This window comes from Chamaea fasciata, unplaced genomic scaffold, assembly GCF_029207755.1.
Source record: "Chamaea fasciata isolate MVZ Bird 193981 ecotype frontalis unplaced genomic scaffold, bChaFas1.0.hap1 SCAF_2, whole genome shotgun sequence".
Classification (NCBI taxonomy): domain Eukaryota; kingdom Metazoa; phylum Chordata; class Aves; order Passeriformes; family Sylviidae; genus Chamaea; species Chamaea fasciata.
Window position 1 is genome coordinate 66,001,384 of NW_027094087.1, and position 14,492 is coordinate 66,015,875.

Here is a 14,492-nt window from a genome sequence, read left to right on the forward strand (position 1 = left end):
CTGCTGTTTGGGGAACAGTTACAAACACTTTAAATCACATTTGCCTGGTGTGATCTTTTATTTATTTACTCTAAAGATCCCCACGTGGGAGATTTCAGAGCCATCGGGGTGGAAGAATTTCAGTGTTTTAAAACACTTTCTATTGAAAACAACTCTGTTCTTATAAAAGATTCCTTGGTCTCTGATCCCAACAGGCTGGCACCGTGGAGAGACACCAGCAAATATAAGCAGACGGGTTATCACTTTGGTGCCCTCCCTAGCACACTGCAGTAACTGTTACTGATATAGACTTGTGACTTGACAGATACAACACATCTACTAGAAACACAGGGAAAGAAAAACTTGACTGGCAAAAAGAAAAATCTAACTTTGTACATCTGGTGATAAACAATAAATGCTATCCAATCCAGTATCCAGAGGAAATCTGGCAGAAGCAATCCCAGCCTGCATCTGGAAATTAGGAGTGGAGCACAGCATACCAAGTAGACTGGCTAGGTATTGTCCATCACTGCTGAAATCATTGGAAATATCTTTTTTCATTAACAAAAGCAGTATCTCACATAATACTACATTCAATAAATTATGACTTTTTTCTGATAACCTGGTTTCACATTCAGCAAATAAATGCCTTTTTTCCGTGCAACACTTTAGAATGAGTTACTTGCCCAGGCTCTTCTAGAAGAGCTAGCAATAGACATAAGATTAATACAAAAGAATTCTTGAGCTTCATACAGCTCACAAAAACCAGAACCTAAGGACATCATTAACTCTTCTGGAAACTTGCTATGCCCAAAAGTAAACCTTTTCCTTCAAGCAAAAGTGCTAAGTAGCCCTGATTGTTAAGAAGTTTTGCTACAGATCAAAGAGCATTGGCATATTTATATTCAGAATAACACAGGAGTCTGACTCTTGCTTGAAGCCAAATACACAGCTGAAAAGCATACAAGTTGGGTGTTATTACCACCTACACTTAATGATTTTCCTTTTCAAGTGTTTCTTTGTCCATTTTCCATACTGAAAAGATATTATCAGCTGAAGCAAAAAAAACCAAACTTCCTCACCAATCAGTGGGTTAATAGGTCTGATAAAAATTAGATCTTGCAACCTTTTAATATTAGAGCTTCTTTCCAAAATGCACCCACTTTGAAATGACAAAGCCTTTGAAACGTTTGAAATGATCGCTACTGGTATAGAACTAAACAGCAGGTAGATTTGGTTTATAAATGCTTTCCATATATTTAAATACATAGCAATTAGAATAATTACCCAGCCTGTTAGGAGCATCTTGTATCAAGCCATGAATTATCATCTCATTTTACTACATAAAATACATATTTTCAGAAATGTATATTGCTTGTCCTCCCTGAAGAGCTTTCAAAGTCCTCAATAAGAAAGCATGATGGCTAAATGGATTCAGGTCATTCTAAAGAAAGGTTTGGTCCCTTGTACATGAACAGCCAGGATATTATGAACTCTCTGGCTCCCTATCTCCATATAAATAAAAGGGAAAAGATTACCCTTGCTTTCTGCAGAGATTATTAAGGCAATTCACTTGTTTTACATCCTGTGATAAAATAAACTCCACTGTCATGCTGCCTGGAGCTCCTGTATCTCATCCATTATGTAAATCTCCAAAGAGTAGTTCAGCAAACATCATCTCAGTTCCACTGCACTTAAGACAACCTACACAGCTAAGTTAATTTTTATCTTCCTAAGACCAACAGACACTCCTTACTTCTTAATTTGCAAGAGAGATTCTCACTGTCATCTCACTTCAAAAACACCTAAGCTCAAGCTTGTATGATTTAAATGAAACTCGGACTGAACTCCAAATGTTTGGGTTTTGAGGATTGTATCATCCTCTTAAAAAAAAAGGAAAAATAAAGCCAAGGAAAAAAATAATGTTTTGTATCTCCCTATTTCTAAGACACTTTTTATCATATGTTTAGGCTTTAGTGGTTGGGGTTGTTTGTTTTTTTTCCCTAATACAAATACTGAAATATGTCTATACTACTTAAAAGTTAAGGTGGAAACTCAGCATGTTTACCTATAATGTTTGAAAACCTAGGCTTTTGTTTTCACTTGAGCGATGACCACATGTCCATCACAGCTGACTGCAATCACAGCTGCAGCTGACTGCTATCAAACTAAACACCAAAAAACTTCAGTAAATAGCGAAGTTCAAAAGAAGGTGACAGCCTCAAAACAAAGAACTTGTCCTTTCCTGATTCATCCCCACACCTCTGCACAAGAATAACTTAATGAATCACCACATGGGAAGAATAAGAGTGAGTCCAGATTTAGATTTACATTGGGAGCTTGTTTTCTCTTTTAGACGTGTCCTTGGGTATAGGAAATTCCACATCCAGTGGAATGATTATTCAGGTCTGGGTCTGTTAGCAGAGGATATCAGAATTAAACTAACTGTCTTCTTCTCCTTAGGTGCTAGCTACTGAATTCTAACACATTCTTCTACACCATCATATGAGAAGTGACAAATTGCCATTGTTTGACATCATGCTCTCCACAGGAGGTTGAAAATACTGAAATCAAAACGCATTTATTTCTACCACTAAATTCTTATTGTCAGATACATAGGAAAAGGAAAACAAGAACATGTAGTATTTCAGTATCTGGTTTGATGTATCTTAATCAGCGCCACTGTTCAGATGGAGAAGATTGTTCCCCTCCTCATCACAAAGAAAAGATTAACTCTGAAATGTAATTAGTTGTGATGCTTCATGATATTGAGAATTAATACCTCCATACAAGAGAAGTGTCTTTTTTTCCATGCAAACTTAAATGCTTATAACTAACGACCAGAAAGAGGTCATTATGAAATAAGCTGAAGTGGCAAGTCCTGTATATCTGTTTTAAAATTACTTTATTTGATGGGTCATGCTCAACAGAAATTAAGATTATTCTGTTTCCTGGAAACTGAAAACCTGAGAGTATGAATTTAAACATTTTTCTCCCCATTAGGCACTTCGGAAATTTGTGTCATACTTCTGAAAATACACACATCAAAATGGTCTTGTCAAACAGCTCTGAAATTAAATGCCTTGTGCTTCCCTCTCTGGAGTAGTATAAATTTAGTCATTACTAGAATTAGAATAATTGTTCACTAAGTGCACTAGGATTAAAAGGTGAAGTGAGCGTGGTGACTGCTCTTTCATTCCCAAGAGAATGCGTGGCAGCACACAAGAGAGGCGGCAAGAGCAGGGATACTCAGGGGTGTTTTGGAAACCCCAGGGCTGGAGAATGAGTCCAGCAGAGTGGAGCCTTGTGCACTCATAGTGTCTATGCCGTATCTTACAGGCAGAAGAGATGTGATTCCAGGGAGGACAGAGAAATCCCCTGGGAAGAACTGCCCTCTAGAGATGCTTACTGCTCTCTGCTGCTAGTGGAAGACAGGAGCCTTCAGGAAAATGACTGAAATTGAAAGAATGAATCCAGGCATGCCTTATCTAGCTCTCTGTGGATTATGTCCCATCAGTTAGAACAAGACCCAGAAGAGATTTCAAGTCTGAAAAAGGAACTGAAGAAAGTGGTTTGAAACAGACAGTGGTTTGGAAACACCAAACCAGCTTTCTTGCAAGTCACCTAGCTTCTGCAGCCCTGGGCCATGCCAAGAGGTGAAACAGAGCCTGCTGGGCCAGGACATGGAAGCATTTCCTGGTCTAAGCTAAATCAGTAACACTCCTGGCTCACTTCCCAGTATAGCCAGAACTGACAAAATGCTCACCTGAAAATTTCTCCCCAAGATCTTTTAGGCTCCTTCCATCATTTTACTTCGTATATAGCCTACAAGACAAATTTTGTAGACAAGAGCCTCACTATCAGTTTCTGCTTCCTTTGAGATGCAGAAACTCTGTTTTTAACACATCTCTCCCTCCCAGTCGGGGAACACCAATACATGCCACAAATTTGCAACACCAGAAATGGGAACCAAGGGTGTCTTTGCCCACATTATAAAACTATTTGCTATTTTATCCTCACAGGCTAATTTTTGCTAATTCTGCCTTTAGCTCTTGCTGATCTTTTCAAGATGAAGATTTTTTTCATTTTTTTCACTCCCAATATGAATTAAAAACCAAACAAAGAAAACCCTCAACAAAGAAAATCCTCAAAGTTTAAAAAAACAAAGCAACATTTACAGAAGGATTGTGATCACAGGATATATTTAAAAGCTCCCTATGACCTTAAATAATCAGATGACATTACCACACCCCAAGCCTTAAAATCAACAGCAGTAAGTAATACAAATTATAGATGCTAACGCATTTACTAAGTAAGATCATAAAGGGTTATCTATTAACTTCCAGAAGCAGTTTAAAAGGTACTCTGTATAGAAGTGAGTTATATCAGTAGGTGCTGAAGCAAGCTCTGAAACAGCTTTCACCTACATCCACGATTTACTACCCACAGACCATCCTCACCACCTATCTCTTTAAGGAGAAGTGATCCAGGCAACACCAGCAAGATCTACTTTTGCTCTACAATGACATTTAGTAATTTTAATGGCTTGAACTGTGAAAAGAACATTTTACATATTCCACATTTTTATCACATTTTGTCAATTCTAGACAAACTACTCTCCTGTGAACTGCACTACAACGTGGGCTGCCTTACTCCCCCACACATCACCTCACATGAAAATTTCTGCCATCCTCTTTTATGCAATTCTCCATTCTTACTATTTCAAAAAACTGTTTAATAAAAAGGATTTTAATTCAAAAACCAATGCACCTGAAATATTCCACAGCAGCTCCAAACAGAGCAGAAGTCTGTGCAGACACTGGATGCAAACCTTGCGCACCATTGCTGAGCCAAAGACCTTTCTCTCCCAATTACGAACAAAGCTTTTTGGGCAACTTTGCTCTGACTATTTCAGAATACAACCTTATTTGTAACATATGAAGATCTCTGTATTGATTTTAGAGCAAAGCTTGAGATTTTGCAGAAGACCAAGCTTTGACAGGGCAAGTCTAACTGACCCCGTGCCTACTTTCTATGCTTTTCTGAAGAGTGAGAGAGCAAAAAGACCACAGCTATCATCAACTAGTAAAATAACACTTCCTTTTTTTCACATAAAACTTAAAAGCAATGCTTAGGACACCTCATGGATGTTTTACCCCCGATCCACATTGGTAGAAACGAAATACAAAAACAAAACCCTCAAAATCATAACCCAATTTTATTTAAACACAGTCAGATCATAAGCCAACTGCTAAATATGATTAGTTCATCATCTACATGTATGTGTATCACCAAAAGAGTTAGGAAATGAATGGAACATTGCCAAGATCCAGGACCCATAAACAAGAAACCATTTAGATTATGAAAGCATCTGTCTGGCAGAATTCAAGAAATTAGCTTTGTAGAACAAATTTTGTACTGCTGTTCAGAAGGAAAGCCTAATAAGAACACCAGGGTCTTTCCAGAAATCATTTCATAATTTTGCAAATGCAAGGGGAACAGGAAAGAGCTCATATGCAAATTCACAAAGCTGAAGTGGTTTGTTGCAAGCAATCTTCAATGCCTTATTCTCCTTGGAAAATATCAGTGTTGGAAATGACCCCAGCAATTTTTCAGCCATGGGCATCACCTTGAAATTCACCTCAAGCCACCTGTAGCAGGGCTGAACCTACAATGAGCAGTCCTGGGGTCACAGCGCTCACCATGCACAGCCCTCCGGCACTGAGTGGGAAAAGACAGGAGCAAGAGACAGCACAGTATGCAGCTACTGATGTAAGGAATGGAAAAAGAAAGAAAATCACTGCTGCTCGTCCCTTTCCGCAATATATGATTTGGGGAAAAGCTTTCCTCCCACTCTACAGTTTCAGCATAATTTTTACATTTTTCAATGACAGCAAGTAAAAGCAGATCTGTCCTGTGAATATGACTGAGCTCCAGACAACTGCCTGATATCTATTTACATTGTGAAATATTCATTAAAATCAACCACCAATCAACTGTTAAGGGACCCATCTTGATAAATGCTACACAACAGATGAAATCAAAAGAACTTCAAAGTCCCCCTGCCTTGCTGAATGGGGCCATCAGTCATTTTTAAGTAGTCATTTGTTACATTGTTTTATCCAACTAATTTATAATCATAATGAATTAAGACGAAACATCAAACTACAGCCTCTTTGCCTGAGAGTAATCTAAACTGAAACGCACATGACAGAAAGACAGATTGATGGTCAGTGCAAAGTAATTCTCTTGAGATTAATATATTTTACGAAAATGATGTTTCTAGTTATAATTATATTCCAAGAATCCACTGAATGACACTAGATGAGAAAGACCCCTTAAGAGCAGCCGCTTTCTTTCTAGAGAAACTGCATTTGTTTGCAATACAGAGGTGACAGCTGACAAGAAAAACCAAACATATCAACACACTGTTACCACTACCCTGACCATTCAAATAAAACCACAAAACTTTCTTGAAACATTCTCAAATACATTAAAAATAGCATTTTTTATCATGACCAAACTTTAAAAAGCATGAAAAGGCAAAAAGATGAAGTCCAATGAATCCAAACTCCATACAAAACCAGGGTAGATTCTGAGTCAGATGAGATGACCCAGGGGCTTGCCCAGCCTGTAGTGGAGCGTGGGGTAGAGCCCCACATATGCAACTAGCAGCTAGCAGGTTCTGCACCCTCCCAAGCCCTGCTCTGCAGAGAAGTCAGAGGAGGTGAGGCAAAGGCACATAAGAGGTTGGGAGACTTCTGAAATGGCTTTCAACAGTTCAAGAAATACCTCGAGTCCCTTCCTTTAAACAGTTGAGGTAAAGTTGGCTCTTGGTTTGGTTTCGGTTTTTTTAAAGACACGACACACAGAAAATTAGGAGTGACCCTTACACCAATAAACTCAGTGTTTTTCATCACTTTTCCAGCATTAAGTAACTTAGAACATCATTAAACCTGATCAACCAAACTACCCAGAGTTATTTCTGGAAGCTGTTCATTATACCACAGTGTGACCACTCACACTGTGACTGCACCCATGGCTATTCGTTAAGTACAACCCAGATCTGTGCTTTTCCAATCTGAACAACCACTTGCCCCCTTTAGTTTTGCTCTGACCTTCTTTCAGTCCTGTTTACTTGGTTTTGAAGTCTTGATCTTTATTTTGCCCAGAACCTCTGAGCTATATTTTTTCTGTCAGTTACCCAATTTCCTTGCCAGGTCCTACCAAAGTCTCACCCCCTTCACCCCCATTCAACAACTGTACACTGAAAAACATAAACTTTAAATATCTGATTCAACAGATGAATGAACCTCTGGATGCAGCTGTCAATATTATGAAAATGCAGAAACATCACAAGCTGCATGCATTCGATATACATATTTGCTGCCAGGTTTACTTTTGCATATTTCTTTTTTCTACTAGATATTCATCTAATCTCATTTTATGAGACCGAAAGAATAATGTTCATTTTTCCTTCATCAGTTGCATATATGCTTAGATGTCATTTATTTATGTCACAACACCATGTTTACACATATTTTGAGGCAGACCAAGGAAGACCTTAAATATACCAATATAACATATTGACAATGCAACAGAAGTTGTCTACACTCCCAACAATACACCAACATCTTCATGTTAGCAGTAAAAATCTTTCAAAACTAGATTAGTAGAGGAGCAATAAAATAAAAAGCTAAGGCAGGGTGCTGGCTGAAATCCAGTCTCTTCTGTATTGCAGTTGTAACTTTATCAACTCATCTTAACAGTGACCACAGAGAAGCCTTCTCCACCTCTATTGCATAATCTTTCTGGAATCATTTCTTCCCAGAAAAGGAATTTTTACCCTCAAACTTTGAATTCCTCCATGTAACCACATTTTTTTTTCTTTTTCAGCAATACAATTTAACCACGGTACTTTGCTAACATAAAAGACTACCAGCAGGATTCAGAGTTCTACATTTGCAAAGGCTGCCAAACAGAAAGCATGTAAAGAAACAACTCAGTACCCCCTTCCTTATCTGCACATATTTTGGGCAGCTTCCCCACAATTACTGTAGGATGTCATCAGAAGGGCATGAGAGAGTGGAACTATGGCCTGACAAGAAAGAGGTTGCCCTGTTCTCCAGTTCTTCCTTCCTCATTCCACCACCCTGTGTTAAACTAGAAAAGTGAAAGCAGGGAGAGGAACAGCAATACAGAGCTAACAGAGATACAGCTCTCATGCAAATACAGAAACCTGCAAAAAGGTCAAATTCTTTCTAGAGACATTTGCTTTTGCTTGATCTGGAAGCCATCCCTCCTCTGCACAGACTCTGGGCACGACAGCCCCTCTCAAGAAATCAATCCTTAACTTTTTCTGCCCTGGTGTCACTTCCCAAACCAAATACCCAAGATATAGCCTGTCCCAGTTACTTCTCAATCCAACACAGAACATTACCACGCTATGGTAGTACTGCTCTGTGTTGTCCCCTGGACAGCAAGAGCAGTCCACTGTAACATAATGATATCGAGAGATAGCTTACAGATAATTAGTTTGGTATTTTTACCCTTTCACACCTTCTGTCAGTGAAGTACCTCCCCGAGTTTGTACATACAGGATTTTATCACCACAGTTCTGAAAGATGCAAGTACAGTTTGGACAGTATCAGTTTTTCACTCTGCTATTCATAGCCAAGAGATCTGAGCAGGAAAGCGTTTGCTCTGCCACAAGGCTGGCCCATCCCAAGCTATTAGACATTGGTATGGGCAGCAGCCGCTCACTTGTCAGCAAACAAACCAAAGGGAAATTCCTCAAGATTTTGTGCTCTGGTTTTAGCAGGCAACAACTGCTGCCTCATGTGGGCATATGGAGCCCCTGACCCCATGGAAAAAATTGTGTACATTACTGCACAGCTACTAATACCACTTTGTCTCTATCAGGGTTTAAATTTGGTTCTGAGAGGCTGGAGATGTTTTCTGGGACCTGCAGCATACAAAGCAGATGTTCTATGGATGCTTCTGAAGATTGTTTTTCTGGCTGTTATTTCAGGAGGCAAAATTCAAAGACACAGATGATTTCATCTATCTCATGCTGCTTGTGAATTTGGAGGTAGCTGGAATCAGCGTGCCCACTACCTGTTGTGAACAGTCAAGAAGTTTACCCAAGAAGGAATTACACTTTTCTGTATCCAGGTCAGTAGTACATAAACTGTAAAACTTCTGAACCACCAAAAGCTTGATAAAACCAAATTATCACTAGGAAAAATAAGACTCTGTCCTCTTGAACTACTTTGCGAAGTTAACAGAACTGCAGACTTGCATTTCTTATATTGAACTTATACTGTGCTTTTGGGAAAAAAGGAAAAAAAAAAAAAAAAAACAGCGTTTTTTTTCTGATTTTTTGATTCTTTCCACCTGAGAGGGATTCAGGGGTTGACAGAAGCTCTCAAGGAAACAGGGTTCCCACAAAAACATCCTTCCTTGACTATCTGAGTTTTCAGAATGTTTTATTTAGCCAAGCTGCCGTGCAGCATCCCCCTGGACCGTGCCCTGTATCCCACTGTACCACACCCTGCATTTGTAAATACAATTCATTTGCTCTGGTGTAAATTCACAGGCAACATCAGCTGTGTTTAAACAGCCTTGGTGGGAATTGGCTATCGTAGCATTCCAGAAAAGATTATCCTTCATAGTCACCAATAACTCAGATTGGCAGAGGTCAAGGCTTGGTGCATTAAAACAGTAGCCAGTCACAGAGGTCCAGTGATAGTTTCTTCCTTTTTAACCATCACAGAAAACGCACAGTGTAAAACAACCTTCTATCACAAGAAAACAAAGCAACAAGATAACTTTCAAAGAGATCATCTCCTGTTTGACTTCTTAAATGGCACCTGTCAATGTGGCATCTTGAGTGCCACTCCACAACATATTAAGCAACATAGTCAGCAGCTCTAATGGAAGACAACACCCCTCTAATTCTCCCTTCATTCTTGCATGCTTGCATGGAAGAATGATGAACACCACTATGTGTGCGCCCATTCAAACACCTGGCTTCAAAGGAATTGTCCATTTCCTTAACATACTACTGGGTTTTCTGCTGAACATTAAGGTGTTGTCAGCAAACACTGCATTAAGCCAGAGCTGTTAAGCTACAGTATTCCCCTGCCTCAACGACAATACAGCATACAAAGCTCAGGCCAGTTATTTAAGCTATTTTGTCTTTATAACACAATATAAACTTTTGATAACAGCATTAATACACAATGTATATGGCTGTAAAATGTCAACCAACTTTTATGGCTTTCCTCTTCATATGAATATTCAGTCATCCATTTGTCCCTAGATCCACTTCAATCCTGAAAAAGAAAATATTAAATAATTTAATTTATGTATTTTCTGAGCAGTTCAATAATTTCTCAAGTATGTTGTGTATGTAAAGACAAAAAAAAAATCTAACCACAGACATCTATTCCACAGTACAACAGAGGTCAGAAGAACAGTAAGTTTATAAGCACTTAAAACAAAAATGGATAAATACAGCAGAAAAGGTATATTGGATAAAACCTTGTGTTTCCTCTTAACTGATTATTTTAGTCAAAGCTCTGTGTTTTTAACTTCTGAGCTGCTATTTCAGCTCACTAAATCCTAACTGCTTTAGTTGGTCTTCTGAGCCCATTATGTACCAGTACCCTGCATTTGTACAGGTAAACTTTCCAGTAGCTACAGAGGGCAAACATTCTTTGCCAGTATTACAAACTGTATTTCCCAGAAATACTATGCACTATCCCAACAGTAACACATTAAAAAACTGTCCAAGATCACTACAAAATCTGAGTATGTACTTCTTTCAGGGTTTTCTATAGATACCTGATTAGTTTAGTCATGAGGGCCACAAAGAAGAACAGAGGTCTGGGGGCATCCCTCCTGTGAAGAGGGGCTGAAGCAGTTGGGGTTGCTCAGCCAGGAGAAGACAAGGTTCTGGGGAGACCTTACAGAACCTTCCAGTACCTTAAGGACTACAAGAGAGCTGGAGAAGAACTTTTTACATGCGCACGTACCATAAGACAAGGTTTCAAACTAAATGAGAAGAGATGTAGATTAGATGTTAGAAATAAATGCTTTGTTTTGAGGGTGGAGAGGCATTGGCAAAGGCAGCCCAGAGAAGTTGCGGATGCTCCATCCCTAAAAGTGTTCAAAGCCAGGTTGGATGAGGTTTTGAGCAACCTGACCTAGGGGGTGGCATCCCTGTCCATGACAGGGAAGTTGGAACTAGATGAACATTAAGTCCCTTCCAACACAAAACATCCTATGATTCTATGTTAATCTATAAAAGAAAAAAGCATTTGGAAATTCAAATATAATATTATGTTTTGTGAAGCTCCTTCAGATTTAAGAAAATAAACAAACCCAGTAGTCCAACTTTTAAAAAAGCCTCGGGGAAGAAAAGAATCTTCAGATGTCCAACATTTAAATAATAGACAGGATGTCTTAAACCCCATGCCAGAATATGTGCATGTATCTGGGAACAAAAACTACCTACATATGTCTCTCTTATTAATGGAAATGGTGTGAAGACAAGAATCTAAATCTGCTGTCAGAGTTATTATAAACAATCTGCTGTTATTTTTCTATCATCCAAAATAAGGTCCTCCTTTAAATAACAGGAGAGCATCACCTGCCGGATTTTAAACCACAATCCACTACTTCATTACTGCTGTATATATGACAACATGACAGGTTTCCAAATACTACATAAACTTTTACAGTGAAAAGACAAGAAGCTCCCTCAAGAAAATAAAAATTTGCCATTCATAATAGTGTGCTTCTATCATACTGACTAAATATCATGCACTTAGATTTTATTTCTAAGAAAATATTAAGTTTAATAGAAGTTTCAAATATTTGTGTGAATTATAAAAAGCTACAAAGTCACCACAAACACTGACCTAACTAAATGTAACTAAATACCACAGCCTCTAAGCAGGCTAACTGTTTCAGACTATTTGTCTTCTCCCTTGCATCTTGTAGACTCTCTTTCTCTTTTGTTACTTAATCCCCCTTGGCATTATTTGGATTACTTCAAAATTTCATGTAGCAGATTCCTTTTTTTTTTTTTGCTTTTAAAATTGCACACTTGAAGAACCACCTTTGAGTTTCTAGCTGCTCTTTCCCCTGTGCACTTGTCCAAAAATGGGACAACTGGACCACATTTTCCATATCCTGGACTCACATGATATGATCATCCAATCTGAACAGGAAACAACTTAGTAATTTCCTTTTTTTAAATTAAATTTAATGTATCCAAAAGTCTCTCCATGAGAGGAAGACAGAGTTTGACCTGTAACTGTTTCCAGTTCTCCAGGTTTTCTCATCATTACTCCTCTCTACATGCACACAGACACACGTTCCTACAGCACAACTTTGCTTCAAGTTACACACCAACGCTGGAGTCCTGTTATATTACAGTGGCTATGGTGACACAGCAAACACGGGTCTGTGTTTCAGAACTAACAAACCACTATCCAACCAGCCACAACTGCAGCTAGTTTTCTGTTATTAAGTCATGTCCAATGGTCCTCCTCATGGAAAAGCTACTTCTTTAGCAATGACAAGTAACTGGGTTTGCTTATTCATTCTCTTCAGGTCTGCACAATTAACAAGCACCAAACTGTCCTCATCCTCGCTCCACTGGGGTGTTCTCTGTGGAAGGGCTTCTATTTCAGGCTGCTTTTGAGGAGATTAAGAGCAAACCATTCCTCTAAAAATGACATTTAACTAGTAACTTTGCAAATCTTTGGCCTGATTTTCCAAAGTGCTGAAACGCTTTGACTTCATATGAAAGGAGTTTGAAATTCATAAGAAAAAAAGGGCCATCCATTCTGCCACATGTGTCACTGCCATGAAACCCACTTCAGACTTTGATTTTCAGTCCTTTACAGTGAAATGCTACTTTTACTATCAGGAATATGAAAACAGACATTGAAGTCCAAGTAAAAACATCTTTCATTTGCATCAAGCAGGTCTTATAGCAGAAGAAAATCTACCCAACAGGAAAACTGCCTAATATTTCCCACTTGAAATCTTTAAGTCAAAAAGGCTCTTTAAGTAATCTTTAAGCAAGTAATCTTTAAAGGCACTTTAAGTAATCACAGAGCAAAGCACAAACCGTCATTTTCAAACGAAAGAATGAAATTTAAGTAGCACACAGATTTATGTCCTCTTCTACCAAAGCCTAACTATCACCTTAAAAGAGGGTTTTCAGACGCCAGGAGTTTACGAAGCTTATGAATGCCACCAAACATTTGATTTCTTTTTCTACAGCAAGAAAAAAAACCAAATAAATTTGGTTGCACCGAGTTCGTTTTGAAAACCTGTCTTGATCAGATTAAATGTCCCGGTAGTCCCACACTGACCAGCATGGCCACCCCCTGGTGGAGCTGAGCAAGACCCCTGGACCACATCAAGGAGCATGAGAAGAGTTCCAGGACAACCATGTTGAGCATATTTCAGGAACAATGGAAGTCCCTACCGGTGCAGAAGTAGCCGTACCTCTACAAATAGAACACTTTTGAACATATAAACCCACATTAGTTCTTTTAAAAAACAAGTCCTCACTGCTATCACTTTTACTTATCTTTTACATACTGGTAACTTGAAAGGAAACTCACATTAATACAGTAACAAATTATTTCTTGTGCTGTTTTTACTCTTCTAATTCAGATGGGTATGAGAACATACATTTGGAAAGGACCAAGTCATTGGCGAAGTTAAGTCATTTGCTGAATCAGGATTTCTTAACTTTTCCCTCTACAAGACGAACTCCTTATTTGGGCATAAGGGGGCTAGTCACCTTCTATCATCATTGATTTTATTTTTAAAGTATGCACTTTTCCTCTTGAAAGTCCTTAGATCTGTATTTTGACTTCTGTAACCCCTTTCAAATGCCCTAAGTCACACCAAACTTCCCCCAAAACCACGTAACTTCTCCCAAACTCATCAAGAGCACCCTGGCCATCAGGTAAGGTGGGATCACTGAAAGCTCAGTGTCAGCACTATTCAGAGATGAAAGAACACAGGTTATCCTCAACCCAGTGTTAAGGATAGCTACCCTAGTAATAACAGTAGCCACATACTTGTCCTTTTTCCCTAAGTTTATGACTCTTGCAGGGACATTCATAAACTCTGTGACATTTTGGAGAAGATACAGATAAAATATACATTAACCACAAGCTACAGATCCACAACAGTCCTTGACATTTAAAACTGATAAGGGATAGGAGATGCTGGTGTACCGTCCAGCACTGTACTGGGCATAACCCCAAAGTCTTCCTTAACTGCACTTCAAGAATTTTCCTTTCTTGACTTGGGTCTGGTCCCCAGGATCTTTGTAAACAGAGTACTGTACCACTATAACTGAAACTAACCAACATATTTTGTCGCAACACTGTCTGCAAAAGAATTTTACTTTAAATTCCAACACAAGGCACCATCCCACCAGCAGTCACTATCAGCTGCAAGGTGAATCAAGCAGT

At 38.8% G+C, this 14,492-nt stretch overlaps 1 protein-coding gene across 6 annotated transcripts in view; it reads right to left on the reverse strand.

Annotated features, from left to right (window-relative positions):
- The window catches only part of KLF12 (KLF transcription factor 12), a 236,030-nt gene that overhangs the window by 162,346 nt on the left and 59,192 nt on the right, over positions 1 to 14,492 (reverse strand). For 5 of the 6 annotated variants that reach the window (XM_066176286.1, XM_066176288.1, XM_066176284.1 and 2 more), the window contains one exon: positions 10,253 to 10,316. The exons of the other annotated variant lie outside the window; for it this stretch is intronic. In XM_066176286.1, coding sequence (XP_066032383.1) covers positions 10,253 to 10,273 — 21 coding nt within the window. In that variant the 5' untranslated portion in view covers positions 10,274 to 10,316. The remainder of the gene's footprint in view (positions 1 to 10,252; positions 10,317 to 14,492) is intronic. 6 annotated transcript variants of the gene reach the window in all.